At 34.2% G+C, this 15,000-nt stretch overlaps 2 protein-coding genes across 2 annotated transcripts in view; both read left to right on the forward strand.

Annotated features, from left to right (window-relative positions):
- Positions 1 to 13,704, forward strand: part of krit1 (KRIT1 ankyrin repeat containing) — a 15,879-nt gene extending 2,175 nt beyond the window's left edge. Inside the window, exons 5-17 of the mRNA XM_039680880.2 lie at positions 1,369 to 1,498; positions 2,789 to 3,032; positions 3,615 to 3,730; positions 4,802 to 4,945; positions 5,794 to 5,950; positions 7,020 to 7,127; positions 7,215 to 7,371; positions 8,492 to 8,643; positions 9,897 to 10,063; positions 10,532 to 10,619; positions 10,977 to 11,183; positions 13,164 to 13,280; positions 13,358 to 13,704. Coding sequence (XP_039536814.2) covers positions 1,369 to 1,498; positions 2,789 to 3,032; positions 3,615 to 3,730; positions 4,802 to 4,945; positions 5,794 to 5,950; positions 7,020 to 7,127; positions 7,215 to 7,371; positions 8,492 to 8,643; positions 9,897 to 10,063; positions 10,532 to 10,619; positions 10,977 to 11,183; positions 13,164 to 13,280; positions 13,358 to 13,447 — 1,877 coding nt within the window. The 3' untranslated portion in view covers positions 13,448 to 13,704. The remainder of the gene's footprint in view (positions 1 to 1,368; positions 1,499 to 2,788; positions 3,033 to 3,614; positions 3,731 to 4,801; positions 4,946 to 5,793; positions 5,951 to 7,019; positions 7,128 to 7,214; positions 7,372 to 8,491; positions 8,644 to 9,896; positions 10,064 to 10,531; positions 10,620 to 10,976; positions 11,184 to 13,163; positions 13,281 to 13,357) is intronic.
- A 359-nt stretch (positions 13,705 to 14,063) lies between these two features.
- LOC120485239 (alanine and arginine rich domain containing protein) overlaps positions 14,064 to 15,000 on the forward strand; it is a 7,241-nt gene continuing 6,304 nt past the window's right edge. The window contains exon 1 of the mRNA XM_039680882.2: positions 14,064 to 14,330. The gene's annotated coding sequence lies outside the window, so the exon portion shown is untranslated. The remainder of the gene's footprint in view (positions 14,331 to 15,000) is intronic.

Below are 15,000 nucleotides of genomic sequence, written 5' to 3' on the forward strand. Positions count from 1 at the left end.
TACGTTTACGTAATTATAGTTTACCTCCGTGTAGGTATAAAGGTATACAGGTCAGGGACAATATGTTAAGTTTTGGGTAATAAAGGGGTACAACCAGATATATTTTGACTTTATATTTTGGCTTAATAAAAAGTGATAAATGTTATCTTAGCTTGCCTTGCATACAGCCATATATATTTATATATATATATATATATATGTGTGTGTGTATGTATGTGTGTGTGTGTGTATATATATATATATATATATATATGTGTGTGTGTGTGTGTGTATGTATATATATATATATATATATATTATTTACAAACCACAGATGTCAAAATTACACAAGTGCACAAGTGCATACTTTGCCAGAAATATGATTAACTCTTATATACAACAAACATACAATTTATGCCTGGAATAAATTAACAGAATAGGTACCTGTTAGTTTTAAAATAATTACATTATGAATCATTTGCTTGTATACCTGGTTGTACCCCTTTATTACCCAAAACTTAATATATTTTTCATTTATACCTACACAGAAGTACACTATAATTTAAGAAACATACACTGCAGTTTCGGTTTAGTTACGCGGTTGTTTGCGGGTCGTAATATAAAGTGTTACCAAACTAATATATTATATAGTCTCATTCCATGCAAAGTGAGATATTTCAAGCCTTTATTTGTTATAATTTTGATGATTATGGCTTACAGCTTATGAAAACACCAAATTCAAAATTAGAATATTGTGAAAAGGTTTTCATATCTGTAAGCCATAACCATCAAAATTATAACAAAGGCTTGAAATATCTCACTTTGCATGTAATGAGACTATATAATAGTTTCACATTTTAAGTTGAATTACTGAAATAAATGAACTTTTGCACCATATTCTAATTTTTCAAGTTTCACCTGTATGTATATATATATATATATATATATAACTCACTTTAATTTGCATATGACATGTTCAAAAGTTTGATGTTTGAAAGATTTTTCACCAAAGCTGCATTTATATGATCAAAATACAGTAAAAACATGTTTTTTTTATTTGAATATATTGCAAAGTGTAATTTATTCCTGTGATCAAAGCTGAATTTTCAATCCTTCAGAAATCAGTATAATATGATGATTTGCTGCTCAGCATTTTTTATTATTATAGGAAGTTCAAAAGAACAGCATTTATTTTAAATAAAAACATTTCTATCAATGTTAACATCTTTACTGTCACTTTTTTTTATCAATTTAATGAGTCCTTGCTAAATAAAACCTTTAAAAAAATCACACTGACCCCAAACTATAATATACACCTTAACTGTGAGTTGTGTATCGTGTCACAAGGCAGTGAATGCTGAAGTGAATATGGTCTGTATTCCAATATAGAAAACAACAAGTCTGTGTATCACCCTGGGAGCCCCAGTTTCTACTGCCTTCAGGACATTATGCGTGTCTGTAGTGAAACCAGTGCCCATTTCTCCTCCACCACCTCAAAAATGCTTCTCGCTCTGGACAAGTAAGTTTAAACATCATCACTGACCACCAAAGTGTCCGAAAATCATGCAAATAGGACTTTAGAGTCTTGTTATGATAATATAAAGATCATTTTCTTGTCCTCCATTGGCCTATTTTCAGTTGAAACTGCGTTGGGAAGGACAAAGTTTATTTGACCTAAACCAGTAGCTTTTAGTTTAGGTCACAACCCTTGAGCCATGATTTGAAAGTGTCGTGTAGTGTTTAATATTTCAAGCCCTTTGTGAATGTTAAAGGTCTGCAAAGTTTCAAAGATCAACGAGTCGTCGTAACTAATTCCAGTCTCACTTCCGTAACATATCTACGTAACAATGCCAACAAATTTGCATAATGGCAGCCCATTGGCTGAACAGCATCTCTTAGCTCCGCCCTCAAACACTAGTGTATCTGAGACTGGGAGAGTTTGGTTGTGGTGTTCGTGTCGAGAAGACGCTGTTTTCTGCTGACAAAGCAAATCCACTTTGAGATTGATATGATGAAACCCACGCCATCGTTACTGTTCGTATCACTGTGATCAAGAGCTGAGATTCAGATATGCTAATGAGTGTTTCGTTTCTGACCAGTCACAACAGACTGGGCCGTCTGACCAATCAGAGCAGAGCAGGTTCTCGGAAAGGAGGAGTTTACAGAGACTGGATCTTCAAATGAAATGTTTTCAGACTTTAGTTGATGCTCCACTGTATATTATGTGAAAATTAAAGTGTTTTTTGACCTTGGATGCATGTAAAACTATTGTAGGAGACTCCAAAACAATATTAAAATAGCATTTAGAACCTTTAAAATAGCGTAATAGGGCACTTTAAAGGATTAGTTTACCTTTTAAAAAAAAAAATTGCTGATAATTTACTCACCCCCATGTCATCCAAGATGTCCACGTCTTTCTTTCTTCAGTGGAAAAGAAATTAAGGTTTGTAATGAAAACATTCCAGGATTTTCTCCATAAAATGGACTTCAATGGGGTCCAAACGGTTCAAGGTCCAAATAAGAGTTTAAGTGCAGCTTTAAACGACACCAGACGATGAATAACGACGAAACCGTCAGTCATTTAAAAAATAAATAAAAAAGTTTAAGTTTTATAAGCACAAATGCTCGCCTTGCTCTGTTCTGTGATGTGTATATATTTTTTAAGATACATTACAAAAACAGTGGGAGACAAAAAAGTAACAGTAAATGGATGTGCGAAGTCCCACCAGAAGCAAAAACAAACCAATATAACAAAAACCTTGCAAGTACAATCCTGCACGTCTTGAGTTGTTGTCTCTGCTTATGTCAGGTGGCTAGCAGAGCAACACGCCGTGCCTCACGCCATCCCTGCACTCTTCCGGCCGGCTCCGTTGGACCGCGTGAAGACGAACGTGAGTAACCCGGCGTACGCGGTGGAAAGCAAGCCACCGGACGGCCCACTGCACATGGGCTACACGGCTCTGGAGATCAAGAGCAAGATGATGTCCCTGGAAAAAGCTGACTTGTGCATCGAGAACCCCCTCTACGGGTCAGATCTGCAGTACACCAACAGAGTGAGGCTTTCTTTTATGATATAAATAAACCAGGCCCATAATTCAACACAAAAATTTGGGGTCTGTAAGATGTTTTTATTTATTTATTATTAAACAAGGTCACATTAGTTAGATTTATAACATTACAAAATATTTTTTTATCACATAAAATGTCCTTTTAAAAATACAGAAATATTTAAGCAGCACATAAAAAATATAAGAAATATAAGCAGCACAATTGATTTCAAATTGATAATAATCATAAATGTTTCAACTGGATTTTATAATGATTTCTGAAGGATCATGTGACACTGAAGACTGGAGTAATGATGCTGAAAATTCAGATCACAGGAATAAGTTACATTTTAAAATATAATCACGAAGTTGTAATATTTCACAGTTTTAACAGTATTTTTGATCCAATAAATACAGCCTTGGTGAGCATGACACACTTCTTACAAAAACATAAAATAAAAAAAAAGCGATTTGTAGTTTATTATGCAATGCATGTTGTCTGATTATACTCAATAGTCATTTGTCATGTGTAGTACCTATTTAATTGATATTTTGAATACATAACAAGATTTGAACCCTTGCCTAAAGGTGGACAAAGTCATCATCAACCCTTACTTTGGTTTGGGAGCGCCAGATTATTCCAAAATCCAGATCCCAAAGAGAGACAAATGGCAGCACAGCATGACCAGCGTCACGGAAGACAAGTCAGTATATTTGTTTTACGTTTACTATTATGACACTCTGTGCATGACACTATTAGACTTTATCAAATACTATACAATTGTCTAAATGCCATAATCATATATCATAACAAACAAGTATTCTTCACTTCAATGAGCTCATTGCTTCCTCCTTAAATTAACACATTGTTTAAATAATATTTTAATATATATATATACAGGTGAAAAATGTGAATATTGTGCAACAGTTCATGTATTTCAGTAATTCAAATTAAAAGGTCAAACAAATATATTTAGTATATACATATGCATGATTATACTTTTCAGAGGGCCGACATTTCTGTATTTAAAATCTTTTTTTTTTTTTTTAATTGATTTCATTTAATATTCAAATTTTCTGAGATTTTGAATTTGGGGTTTTCATAAGCTGTAAGCCATAATCATCAAAATTATAATTTGTGCACGATATTCAAATTTTTTGAGTTTTGCCTGTGTGTGTGTGTGTATATATATATATATATATATATATACATACTGCTAAGTTAAGGTTTGGGTTTGTAAAATAAGTACATGAAAAGTAAATTAAATATAATTTAATATTTATATATACATAATAAATATATATATATATATATATTAAAAAAATGTCTTTGCAAATATTAACATTCCACACTATTAACCATATATATATATATAATGTATATATTATGTATATATTATGTATATATTATGTATATATAAATATTAAATTATATTTAATTTACTTTTCATGTACTTATTCTACAAATCCAAACCTTAACTTAGCAGTCTAATAATACTCTAATTAATGGATAATCAAAATTGTAGTGTAAAAGAGTGTAATGATTCTTATTAAAGAATCTATATATATATATAAATATATATATATATATAAATATATATATATATGATAGTATTTGTGAAGAGATTTTGTAAAAAAATTATATTTAAGTAACTTTAAGTACTAACCCAAACGTCTACTCTTGTACTGGAAAATGTTATTGGACTCTGAGTTATCAGACTATGAGACTGAGGTGTGTGACACATAGTTGTGTGGTTCCTCTGTGTGTCCTGTAGAGAGCGCCAGTGGGTAGACGACTTCCCTCTGCACCGCAGCGCCTGTGAAGGAGACACTGAGCTTCTGGCCAAACTCCTGGACAGCGGCTTCTCCGTTAAACAGCTGGACAGTGACCACTGGGCTCCCATTCATTATGCATGCTGGTATATATTAACTTCTTGTTTCTTTAAGTTACTTTAAAGGGTTAGTTCACCTAAAAATTGTGTCAATGACTCGCTCTTATGTTGTCCCAAGCCCGTCAGACCTCCGTTCATCTCCAGAACAGAGTTTAAGATGTTTTAGATTTAGTACGAGAGCTTTCTGTCCCTCCTTTGGAAATGTATGTACGGTATACTGTCCTTGTCCAGAAAGGAAATAAAGACATCATCAAAGAAGTCCATGTAACATCAGTGGATTAGTTACAATGTTTTGAAGCATCGAAAATACATTTCGGTCCAAAAATAACAAAAACAAATGCTTTATTCAGCATTGTATTTTCTTCTGGTTCTCTTGTGGCTCCGTGTTCAGTGCCGCTGAAGGAGACGTACGCTGTACAAAACAGTCTTCACAAACATGTCTAAGGATTTCCAAACAGAGGAAGACTTCCCCAGCCATATTTACTTGAAGCCGAATACATGGACGCACCAGACACACGTCAGCCGCGTCTAACGTCAGCAGCATCACTGAACGCGGATCCACAACAGAACCGGAGGACAATACAATCCTGAATAAAGCATTTGTTTTTGTTATTTTTGGACCGAAATGTATTTCCGATGCTTCAAAACATTGTAACTAACCCACTGATGTCACATGGACTACTTGATGATGTTTTTATTTCCTTTCTGGACAAGGACAGTATACCGTACACACATTTCCAATGGAGGGACAGAAAGCCTTGTACTAAATCTAAAATATCTTAAACTCTGTTCCGAAGATAAACTGGTCTGACGGGCTTGGAGTGGTCAGGTGTAAAATGACCCATGACATCAGTGTGCTTTTCCTCTGACTCCAGGCATGGAAAGCTGGAGGCCACCAAGCTCCTGTTAGAGAAGGGGAACTGCAACCCGAATCTGCTGAATGGGCAGCTGAGCTCTCCTCTGCACTTCGCAGCCGTCGGCGGGCATGCAGAGATCGTGCAGATACTCCTGCAGAACCCTGAGATCGACCGAGTGAGGAATACAGTCTTTTATCTCACTGCCATGCTCATTTCCACAATGTTTTTTCATTCAGATTATAACCTTTGCCTTCACTCGTACATGTGAAACTCGAACAATTAGAATATCGTGCAAAAGTTCATTTAAGTCAGTAAATCAACTTAAAAGGTGAAACTAATATTTAGACTCATTACATGCAAAGTGAGATATTTCAAGCCTTTATTAGTTATAATTTGGATGATTATGGATTACAGCTTATGAAAACCTTTTTACAATATTATGATTTTGAATTTGGGGTTTTCATAAGATAATCCATAATCATCAAAATTATAACAAATAAAGGCTTCAAATATCTCACTTTGCATGGAATGAGTCTATATAATATATTAGTTTCACCTTTTAAGTTGATTTGCTGAAATAAATGAACTTTTGCATGATATTTTAATTTTTGTCTAGGATTAATCTTTAAAAACACTTTTAATTGAATAACAAATCTCAAAATAAATTTCTATTTTTTAATACTGTACATTACAATGTGATGCACAAATTCACTTGTAGCATTTTAAAACAACTGGTAATAGTTTTTCATGTAGTGTAGAATGTTTGTTTGCTATGAGTTTGTGTAAAAATATATATTTTTTTATTATTATTTTAATTATATTTAGGTTTTTTTTGTTAGAGAAACTTTAAAAACCTCATTTTTTTATTAACACACACAAAATGTATATTGAAAACATAATATAATATTGTTAATAGTGTGGAATGTTAATATGTGCATATTTTGTAAAAAAAAAAATATATATATATATACTGTATATATTTGTATTATGTATATATAAATAATACAATACAAATACATAATATTTGTATTATGTATATAAATATTAAATTATATTGAAATTATTAAAAAATATAGTCTATTATTTATATATACATATATACACACAATAAATAAATAAAAATTAAAAATGATATGTTCTGTAATTAAAACATATATATATATATATATATATATATATATATATATATATATATATATATATATGTGTGTGTGTGTGTAAATGCTGTCCCTTGTTATTTTAAGCACATAGAGGACCAACAGAAGCGATCCCCCCTTCAACTGTGTGAAGAAAACAAGCAGAACAACTGGGAGGAGACGGTAAAACTCCTTCAGCAAGCCAACAATAAACCAGTGAGTACGAAACCACAGCGTTCTGCAGTACTGCATCAGCGCAGCGAGGTGAAGTCCTGCTAAGCTAACTGTTCTGGTTTGTTTCAGTACGAGAAGGTGAGAATTTACCGCATGGATGGATCGTACCGCTCTGTGGAACTGAAACACGGGAACAACACGACAGTGCAGCAGATCATGGAGGGCATGAGACTCTCTCAGGAGACACAGCAGTACTTCACCATCTGGATCTGCTCAGAGAACCTCAGTGAGACCACCACTTCGGATTAAAGCATAGATAACCATAATAAAGGCTAGATGTCTCATCTGTGCTGCTGGCCAATGGAGGTTGACGTCCACACCTGGCGGCCATCTTGCCACAGTCCGCTCACCCACTCGTAACATTGAGTTTTATTGGTGCATGTACTTTTAAAATAACCATAACTTGCTCAATTTTCTACCGATTCTCCAACGGTTTGGTTTGTTATAAACGTCAGAGATGTAGTTATGACACTGCACACTTATGAATAATAAGTGTATCAATAAATAATCATCCAGAATTATAGCGATGTTAATAATGTTTGTAAGAAACGAAACCGTTTAAATCCGACATGATTTCAACGAGAAAAGAGTATTTATGTTTGTGCTGATCACTCATCTTACATCAGGGACCACAGAGCCCGTTAGAAAGCTTGCCTGTGACAAGATGGCCGCCGGCGGTGACGATAGAGACTCGCCGTAACACATCTAGCCTTTATTATGGACATCTATGGTTAAGAGTACAGACTTCGGTACTAAGTCGATATAAAAATGTGATGCTTTGAGCGCTGTTGACCGGAATCATAAACACTTCTGATTGGCTGTTGTTCGTTCGCTCATCGGATATGTCTGTGATTGGCTATAATGATCAGCGCTTCAAAAACATGTTGTAAATATACATCAATGACTCTCTTCAGCGAGCGCTTACATTGATACACACGCGAGCGTTTGAAAGCAGGCGTCTATCAGTGGATCGGTACCGTTTGTTCTTTCAAACGCTCCTGCTTTCAAAACACTTTCAAACACTCCCGTGTGCTCTTGTAGCCAATCACAGCAGGCTTGTGCAAAATTCTGAATTTCAGAATTGGCATCCCTTCAATTCATGAATTGGAATTTGAATTGAATTGACTCCGCCCCACAGGAAATTCAATTTGAATTGGAAAAATGGCAAAGAATGTGTTGAATTTCACATACATTCAGTGTTAAGGAAGGTTACTTTGGAAATATAATTGTTTTTGTAAAATGTAAATGTAACACGTTTTTAAATTAGACGACACTACACCTGACGGCTCCTGAAAATCTCAGATATCTGATATTCCTTCATGCTTTTCCTCTGCGGTGTTGTGTAGGTCTGCAGCTGAAGCCGTACCACAAGCCTTTGCAACACTTACGGATCTGGACCGAGATAGTGACCGATCTCACGGCCCTCGATCCACAACGGGAAACTCCACAGCTATTCCTGCGCAGAGATGTTCGGCTGCCCTTGGAGATCGAAAAAAAGGTTTCTGCCACACCGGCAATATCTTTTCTCAATCTTTACCAAAGTCCCTTTCAAGGAAAAGTGTTTTTGTGAAGAAAAAGTACATACTTTTGAGTGTGTAGCAGAGGGTTAGACATGACTTGAGTCAAGCTGCGTCATCATAATTGTGTCTTTAACGAACATGCCTCCTGTCAATCATCTCGTCACAGTTAAAATCCTCCACTTTTAATGTAACGAAATTTCCATATCGGAGAGCGATGTTGATCTACCAGTCGTGGGTCTTTCATGCAGAGAACAATGGAAGCTTGTTTCCGCCACAGAATAAAACATTTTAAAAGATAATTGCGACTTTTTATCTTACAATTGCAAGTTTACATAGTAATTCTGACTTTATTTCTTAGAATTGTGAGATAAACTCACAATTACGAGAAATAAACTCACAATTCTGACTTAATATCACTGAATTCTGAGATAAAAAGTCAATGCAAACTCACAATTGTAAGAAAAACACTTTATATACAATATAAGTAGGTCTAAATCCACGTGATCACTTATATTAATGTTATATATCATCATATCATCCAGCCTTAAAAGCAGTATCGTTTTTTGTCTGTGTTTATTTAAAAACGTCCATTTATGCAGAATATACAGGTGAAACTCAAAAAATTTGAATATTGTGCAAAAGTTTCAGTAAATCAACTTAAAAGGTGAAAGTAATATATTATATAGACTCATTACATGCAAAGTGAGATATTTCAAGCCTTTATTTGTTATAATTTTGATGATTATGGCATACAGGTTCAAAATTAGAATATGTGAAGTTTTCATAAGCTGTAATCCTAATCATCAAAATTAAATCCCATTTTTTTCCAGTTTCTCCAGTACAATGGTAAATATTGAATTTATGATATAGGATATGATTTAACCTCTAAATTCAGCATATTGACACAAAATAATAACTGCAAATCCACATTTCTCTGCCTGGATCCAGTTGTTTCTTTGAATCGTATAAAAATATATGTCATATCTAGTTGTACAGTCAAATCTCAACGCTCTTTCCCGTTTTAGATGTGTTTTGTCTGTTTTTCGCGGCATTCACACTGAAAACCAATACTGCCACTCAGTCTTTTTGCCACTCGATGGGCGTGACTATATTGCACTTTCTCCCTTTCATAAGTTATATGAGTGCACTGTTTGTTCTCAGTCATTCCACCTGATCCACATCAATGGTTAAAGTCTTGTAGCTGTGACATGAATGTAAGTTTCCCCCTTAGGTTGAAGATCCGCTGTCCATCCTCATCCTCTTTGATGAAGCTCGTCACTGTCTCCTCAAAGGCTTTCTGTCAGCGTCCGACAGCAAACTCATCACGCTGGCCAGCCTCCTCCTGCAGATCATTTACGGGAACTACGACAGCAAGAAGCACAAACAGGGCTTTCTGAAGTATGTTGCTCAGTCTTCACCAACACACACAGGTGACACTCGAAAAATTAGAACATTGTGCTAAAGTTAATTTTTTTTCAGCAAATCAACTTAAAAGGTGAAACTAATATAGTATATAGACTCATTACATGCAAAGTGAGATATTTCAAGCCTTTATATGTTAGAATTTCCATGATTATGGTTTACAGCTCAATACAATATTCTAATTTTTTTGAATTTGGGTTTCCATAAGCTGTAATCCATAATCATCAAAATTATAACAAATAAATGGTGAAACTAATATATATATATATATATATAGACTCAATACATACAAAGTGAGATATTTCAAACCTTTAAGTTGATTTACTGAAATAAATGAACTTTTGCACAATATTCTAATTTTTTCGAGTTTCACCCGTATTCACAGTTACTGTTTTCAGTGTGAGTGGTAAAGGACACGGGAATATGTTTTTGTGTTCATTGCAGTGAGGAAAACCTGAAATCCATCGTTCCAATCTCAAAGGTCAAGAGCAAAGCGCATCACTGGACTAACAGGATACTTCACGAATACAAGGTGTGTTTATTTCACATAATGCCTTGGCGAGCAGAAGAGACTAATTAAATCTCACTGACCAGCAATAAGCTTTAATTAGTCTCTTCTGCTCGCCAAGGCAGTAAAATATATTAGGAAATAATTTAAAAGGACTGATATAATTTATTCCTGTTATCAAATCTGAATTTTCAGCACTATTACTCCAGTTTTCAGTGTCACATGATCCTTCACAAATCACTTTAATATGATAAATAACTATTTAAATAATTTTATTTAAGAATCTTACTGGCCCCCAAACTTTTGAATGTTGGTTTCTATGTATAAATGTTTGTGTTTGTCTGAATCTGCTCTGATTTCCTCAAATCTTGGTGTGTGTAGAGTTTGAGCACAAGCGAGGGCGTGAGTAAAGAGATGCACCACCTCCAGAGGCTCTTCCTGCAAAACTGTTGGGATATTCCCACATATGGAGCGGCTTTCTTCACCGGACAGGTGTTCACCAAGGCCAGCTCCAGCACACACAAGGTCATCCGAGTGTATGTGGGTGTGAACACCAAAGGCTTGCATCTCATGAACATGGAGACAAAAGTGAGATTTTAATGACTTAAATGCTAATTACTTAAATAGCATGCTACTATAATGCTCCGAATTCTGCTTTTGAGTCTCCTGCAATAGATTTACATGCATCCAAGGTCAAAAAACACTTTTTCATAGTATACATTCAGCATCAACTCGTTTCTCAAATAGTCTGAAAACGGTTAGTTTGAAGATTGAGTCTCATTGCGACAACCTGAACCAAACTCTTCCAGTTTCGGCTACAACTACAGTGTTTCACGGCCAATAAAAACCATAGACTGGAATTATGCAAATTTGGGTAACACTTTAGTTTGCAATGTCCTTGTTACATGTATTTACTATAGTAATAACAGTTAATTATGCATAATTACATGCAACTACCCTCAACCAAACCCTAATCCTATAGTACATGTAGTTTTAATAATATTAGTCGATGTATAATTGCACTGTAACAATGACACCTTAAAATAAAGTGTAACCCAAATTTGTTACATATTTACTAGGGATGCACTGATATGAACATTTTGGCCAATAGCGATAATGTTTTATATTTTGCTGATAACCGATATGTTGGCCGATCTAAATCCAAATAAAAACAAAAGTCTCCCCATTAAAAGCCATGTCCCAAGCACACAATTATATATCCTCATTATTTTATGTAGCCGATATTAGAGATGCACCGATTGATCGCTTTCTATTAAAGAGAAGATAGAAAATAAATATTTGTGTGTGCTGTAAAGTGGTTTGAAAAAATGAAATCGGAATCAGCTAAAATCGGTATCGGCAGGTCAAACTCAAGGAAAAATCAGAAATTGGGATCGGCCTACAAAACTGTAATCGGTGCATCTCTAGCCGATATCCTTTTCATAATCCAGTCATATTTCAAGAAATTTCATGATGAACAAGTACACATCTGAAGTGTCTCAGCTGAAGGAAATACTACATTATTTATCAGCCTTAATATATAAACCAAATTTTTTCATCGGGGCAGTAACGTTAACATTAAAAATGAACATATATCGGCCGATAGCGATATGGTGACCAATATATCGCGCATCAGTAATTGTAACGCAGATATATTACAGATGTAAGACTGTAATTACTGGCGACTCGTTTTTTTTAAGGCGAGACACGGCAGGCGAAAACATAGTTTGTTTGGTTTTTTCACTTGTCAATTTTGAGATTTTGGGATATTTGTCTTCAATAGCATGTCTTTCAGACTTGTGATGGAAAAAAAATGGTAATAATTTCCTTTTTATCAGCAATCAACCGTGAAAGTAAAAGAGGGGATTTAACTCTATAACTATAATATTAATACCTTTTATTGAATCTCATTGGCTGATGCTAAATCTTTAAAGTCCGTTTTCTCAAAATGAATGAATTTTCTCTCATACTTCAAGTCTGAAATCTCCACTTCAGTAGCACTATACACACCAAACTGTCCAGTCTTGTTGAGGGATTTGTAAATATTTCTAGCTTAATTTATATATTATTTCATTCCAAAAAACATGGTGCAATCATTTTTTAAGGCTATTGACAGTATATTCTGATTTATAGGATAACAAAAGTAGATTTTTTTTCTCCATCTAATATGTGAACACAATGAAAAAATAATTTTGGAACCTGGATTTATCCAATACTCAGATTTCATTTTAAAAATATACAAATTAGTGCATGTTTAATTAGATAATAATGCATAATTTGCATATTTAAACATTAAATTACAGAAAACATGTAATATATTTCTTTCTTATCTTAATGTAGGTAATCAACAGGGAAAGATTCATGGTGATATCTGCTGGTTAAAAAAAATACCCTATTCACCTGTAGTGTCTCGCCTTTCAGTTTTGAAACTTTGCAGAGTTTTTACATTCACAAACAGCTTCATTACATACTACATGAAAGGTCATATTTCAAGAAGCATAATCGGGGCACTTTAAATCACATTTACATGGATTATGTCCCTCAAACCTTTTATATTTTATACATCAGGTGCTTCATCTCAGTCTGGAGTATGGGACATTTATGTGGCAGCTCGGTCAGGCCGATCAATACGTCCAGATACACAGTCTGGAGAACAAGAAGAACTTTGTCGTGCACACCAAACAGGTACAAGTCTCTCTCTGCATCTCGACAGTCACCTGACGACGTGAAACCCGAGTTTATCATCTTTGTTTTCTCTCCAGGCCGGCCTCATCGTGAAGCTGCTGATGAAGCTGAGTGGACAGATCACACCGAACGACAGAGCGGTGGCAGATAAATATGCTTATGGTTGAACTTATCACTTTTTATGCCTTTTTTTGTGTAGTTGTTTTGATTGTTTTGCTATTTTAAAACTGACTTAAGAGTTGTTTTTACCAAAAGAAGATATTACATATCATCATGAATGTTAACCTAATTTACCAATGCGATATTTTCTTACTGTATATGGTATTATTATATGCATTTTATAATGTCATACATTTGTGCTTTTAACAGTTTTTGTAAATATGAATGGCCATTTTATTAAAAAAGCTCATAAATGATTCAAAAATCTATTTTTTTAATTTCTCAATCACTTTGAAGCTGTTTTTTTTATCCACATGCAAATCAGTAATGTTTTATTAATACAGTAATTTACAGTAATTTAAATGTAATTAATTTTATCATCAAGAGCAATTCACACCAATTTGTGAATCTGTTAGACTGACAATTTTATAATTTTTTGGTTCAAATAATATAATATTTGATATATAAAACAAAATACTTTATTTTCAAGGTGTCCGTGTTAGTGTAATTACACATTGAAGTACATTGAGTAATAATAATCAATTTCATGTAGTTACTATAGGGTGTGGTTAAGGTTAGTTGCATTTAATTATGCACAACTTATAGTAGCTACATCTACCATATAACCAAGGACATTGTAAAATAGTGTACCATATTTTTGTATTATTAAGTGAAACATCTACATTATAACTACATTAATAACTCTTAGTCACAATAACGTATCAATTTTCCTGTGCAGATTTCCATTCAGAATTGAAACCAGCTGTTGTTTCGAAGATTAATGGCTTTTCTGAAGATTCAGCCTCTATAACACTGTCATGTAGTGCTTTGCTCTAAGGCCCGACATATTAATCTCATTTTCATGTATGGTCCACTGAACGCAGCGTAAAGGTTAGAGCATTTCAAATGATTTGTTGATGTATAATTTACATAATCTGGATGCACATTTTATAGGATGCACTAAATAGTTGGGTCATCTATAGCAGTTCCGTGACCATGGAGAGCGAAGGTTCGTTTCTATAAAGGTTAAAGAAAGAAAATTAGCCATGGTGCCCTTCACAAAAATGTGGGTAAATTTTGTGCGAGCCCGATATCCAAAATCGCTGCCGTCGGCCAAGCTGGAAAAGAACATTTTAATGGTTTTGCCCACAGCGCTGCATAATACATGGTTTCTGAGACTATTTGGGTCAAGAAATTTCGGAATTTATTGATTTAACCTAATTTTGCCCTTCAAATTCAATATGGCCGCCAAATTTTGGCTCTTTAAATGTAAATTTTTCATAATCGTCATAGAGCCTGAGGATTAGTTAGTTTACTTTTAAAAAAGCTTTTGCTGATAATTTACTCACCCTCATATCATCCAAGATGTCCATGTCTTTTTTTTCTTCAGTCAAAACGAAATTAAGGTTTTTGATGAAAACATTCCAGGATTTTCTCCATATAATGGACTTCAATGGGGTCCAAAGGGTTCAAGGTCCAAAAAAAGATGTTTCAGTTCAAACTGCAAACTGTTCAAAGGGCTTTAAATGATTCCAGATGATGAATAAAAAATTTAAAATAA

This window comes from Pimephales promelas, chromosome 18, assembly GCF_988280905.1.
Source record: "Pimephales promelas chromosome 18, fPimPro1.hap1.1, whole genome shotgun sequence".
Taxonomy (NCBI): domain Eukaryota; kingdom Metazoa; phylum Chordata; class Actinopteri; order Cypriniformes; family Leuciscidae; genus Pimephales; species Pimephales promelas.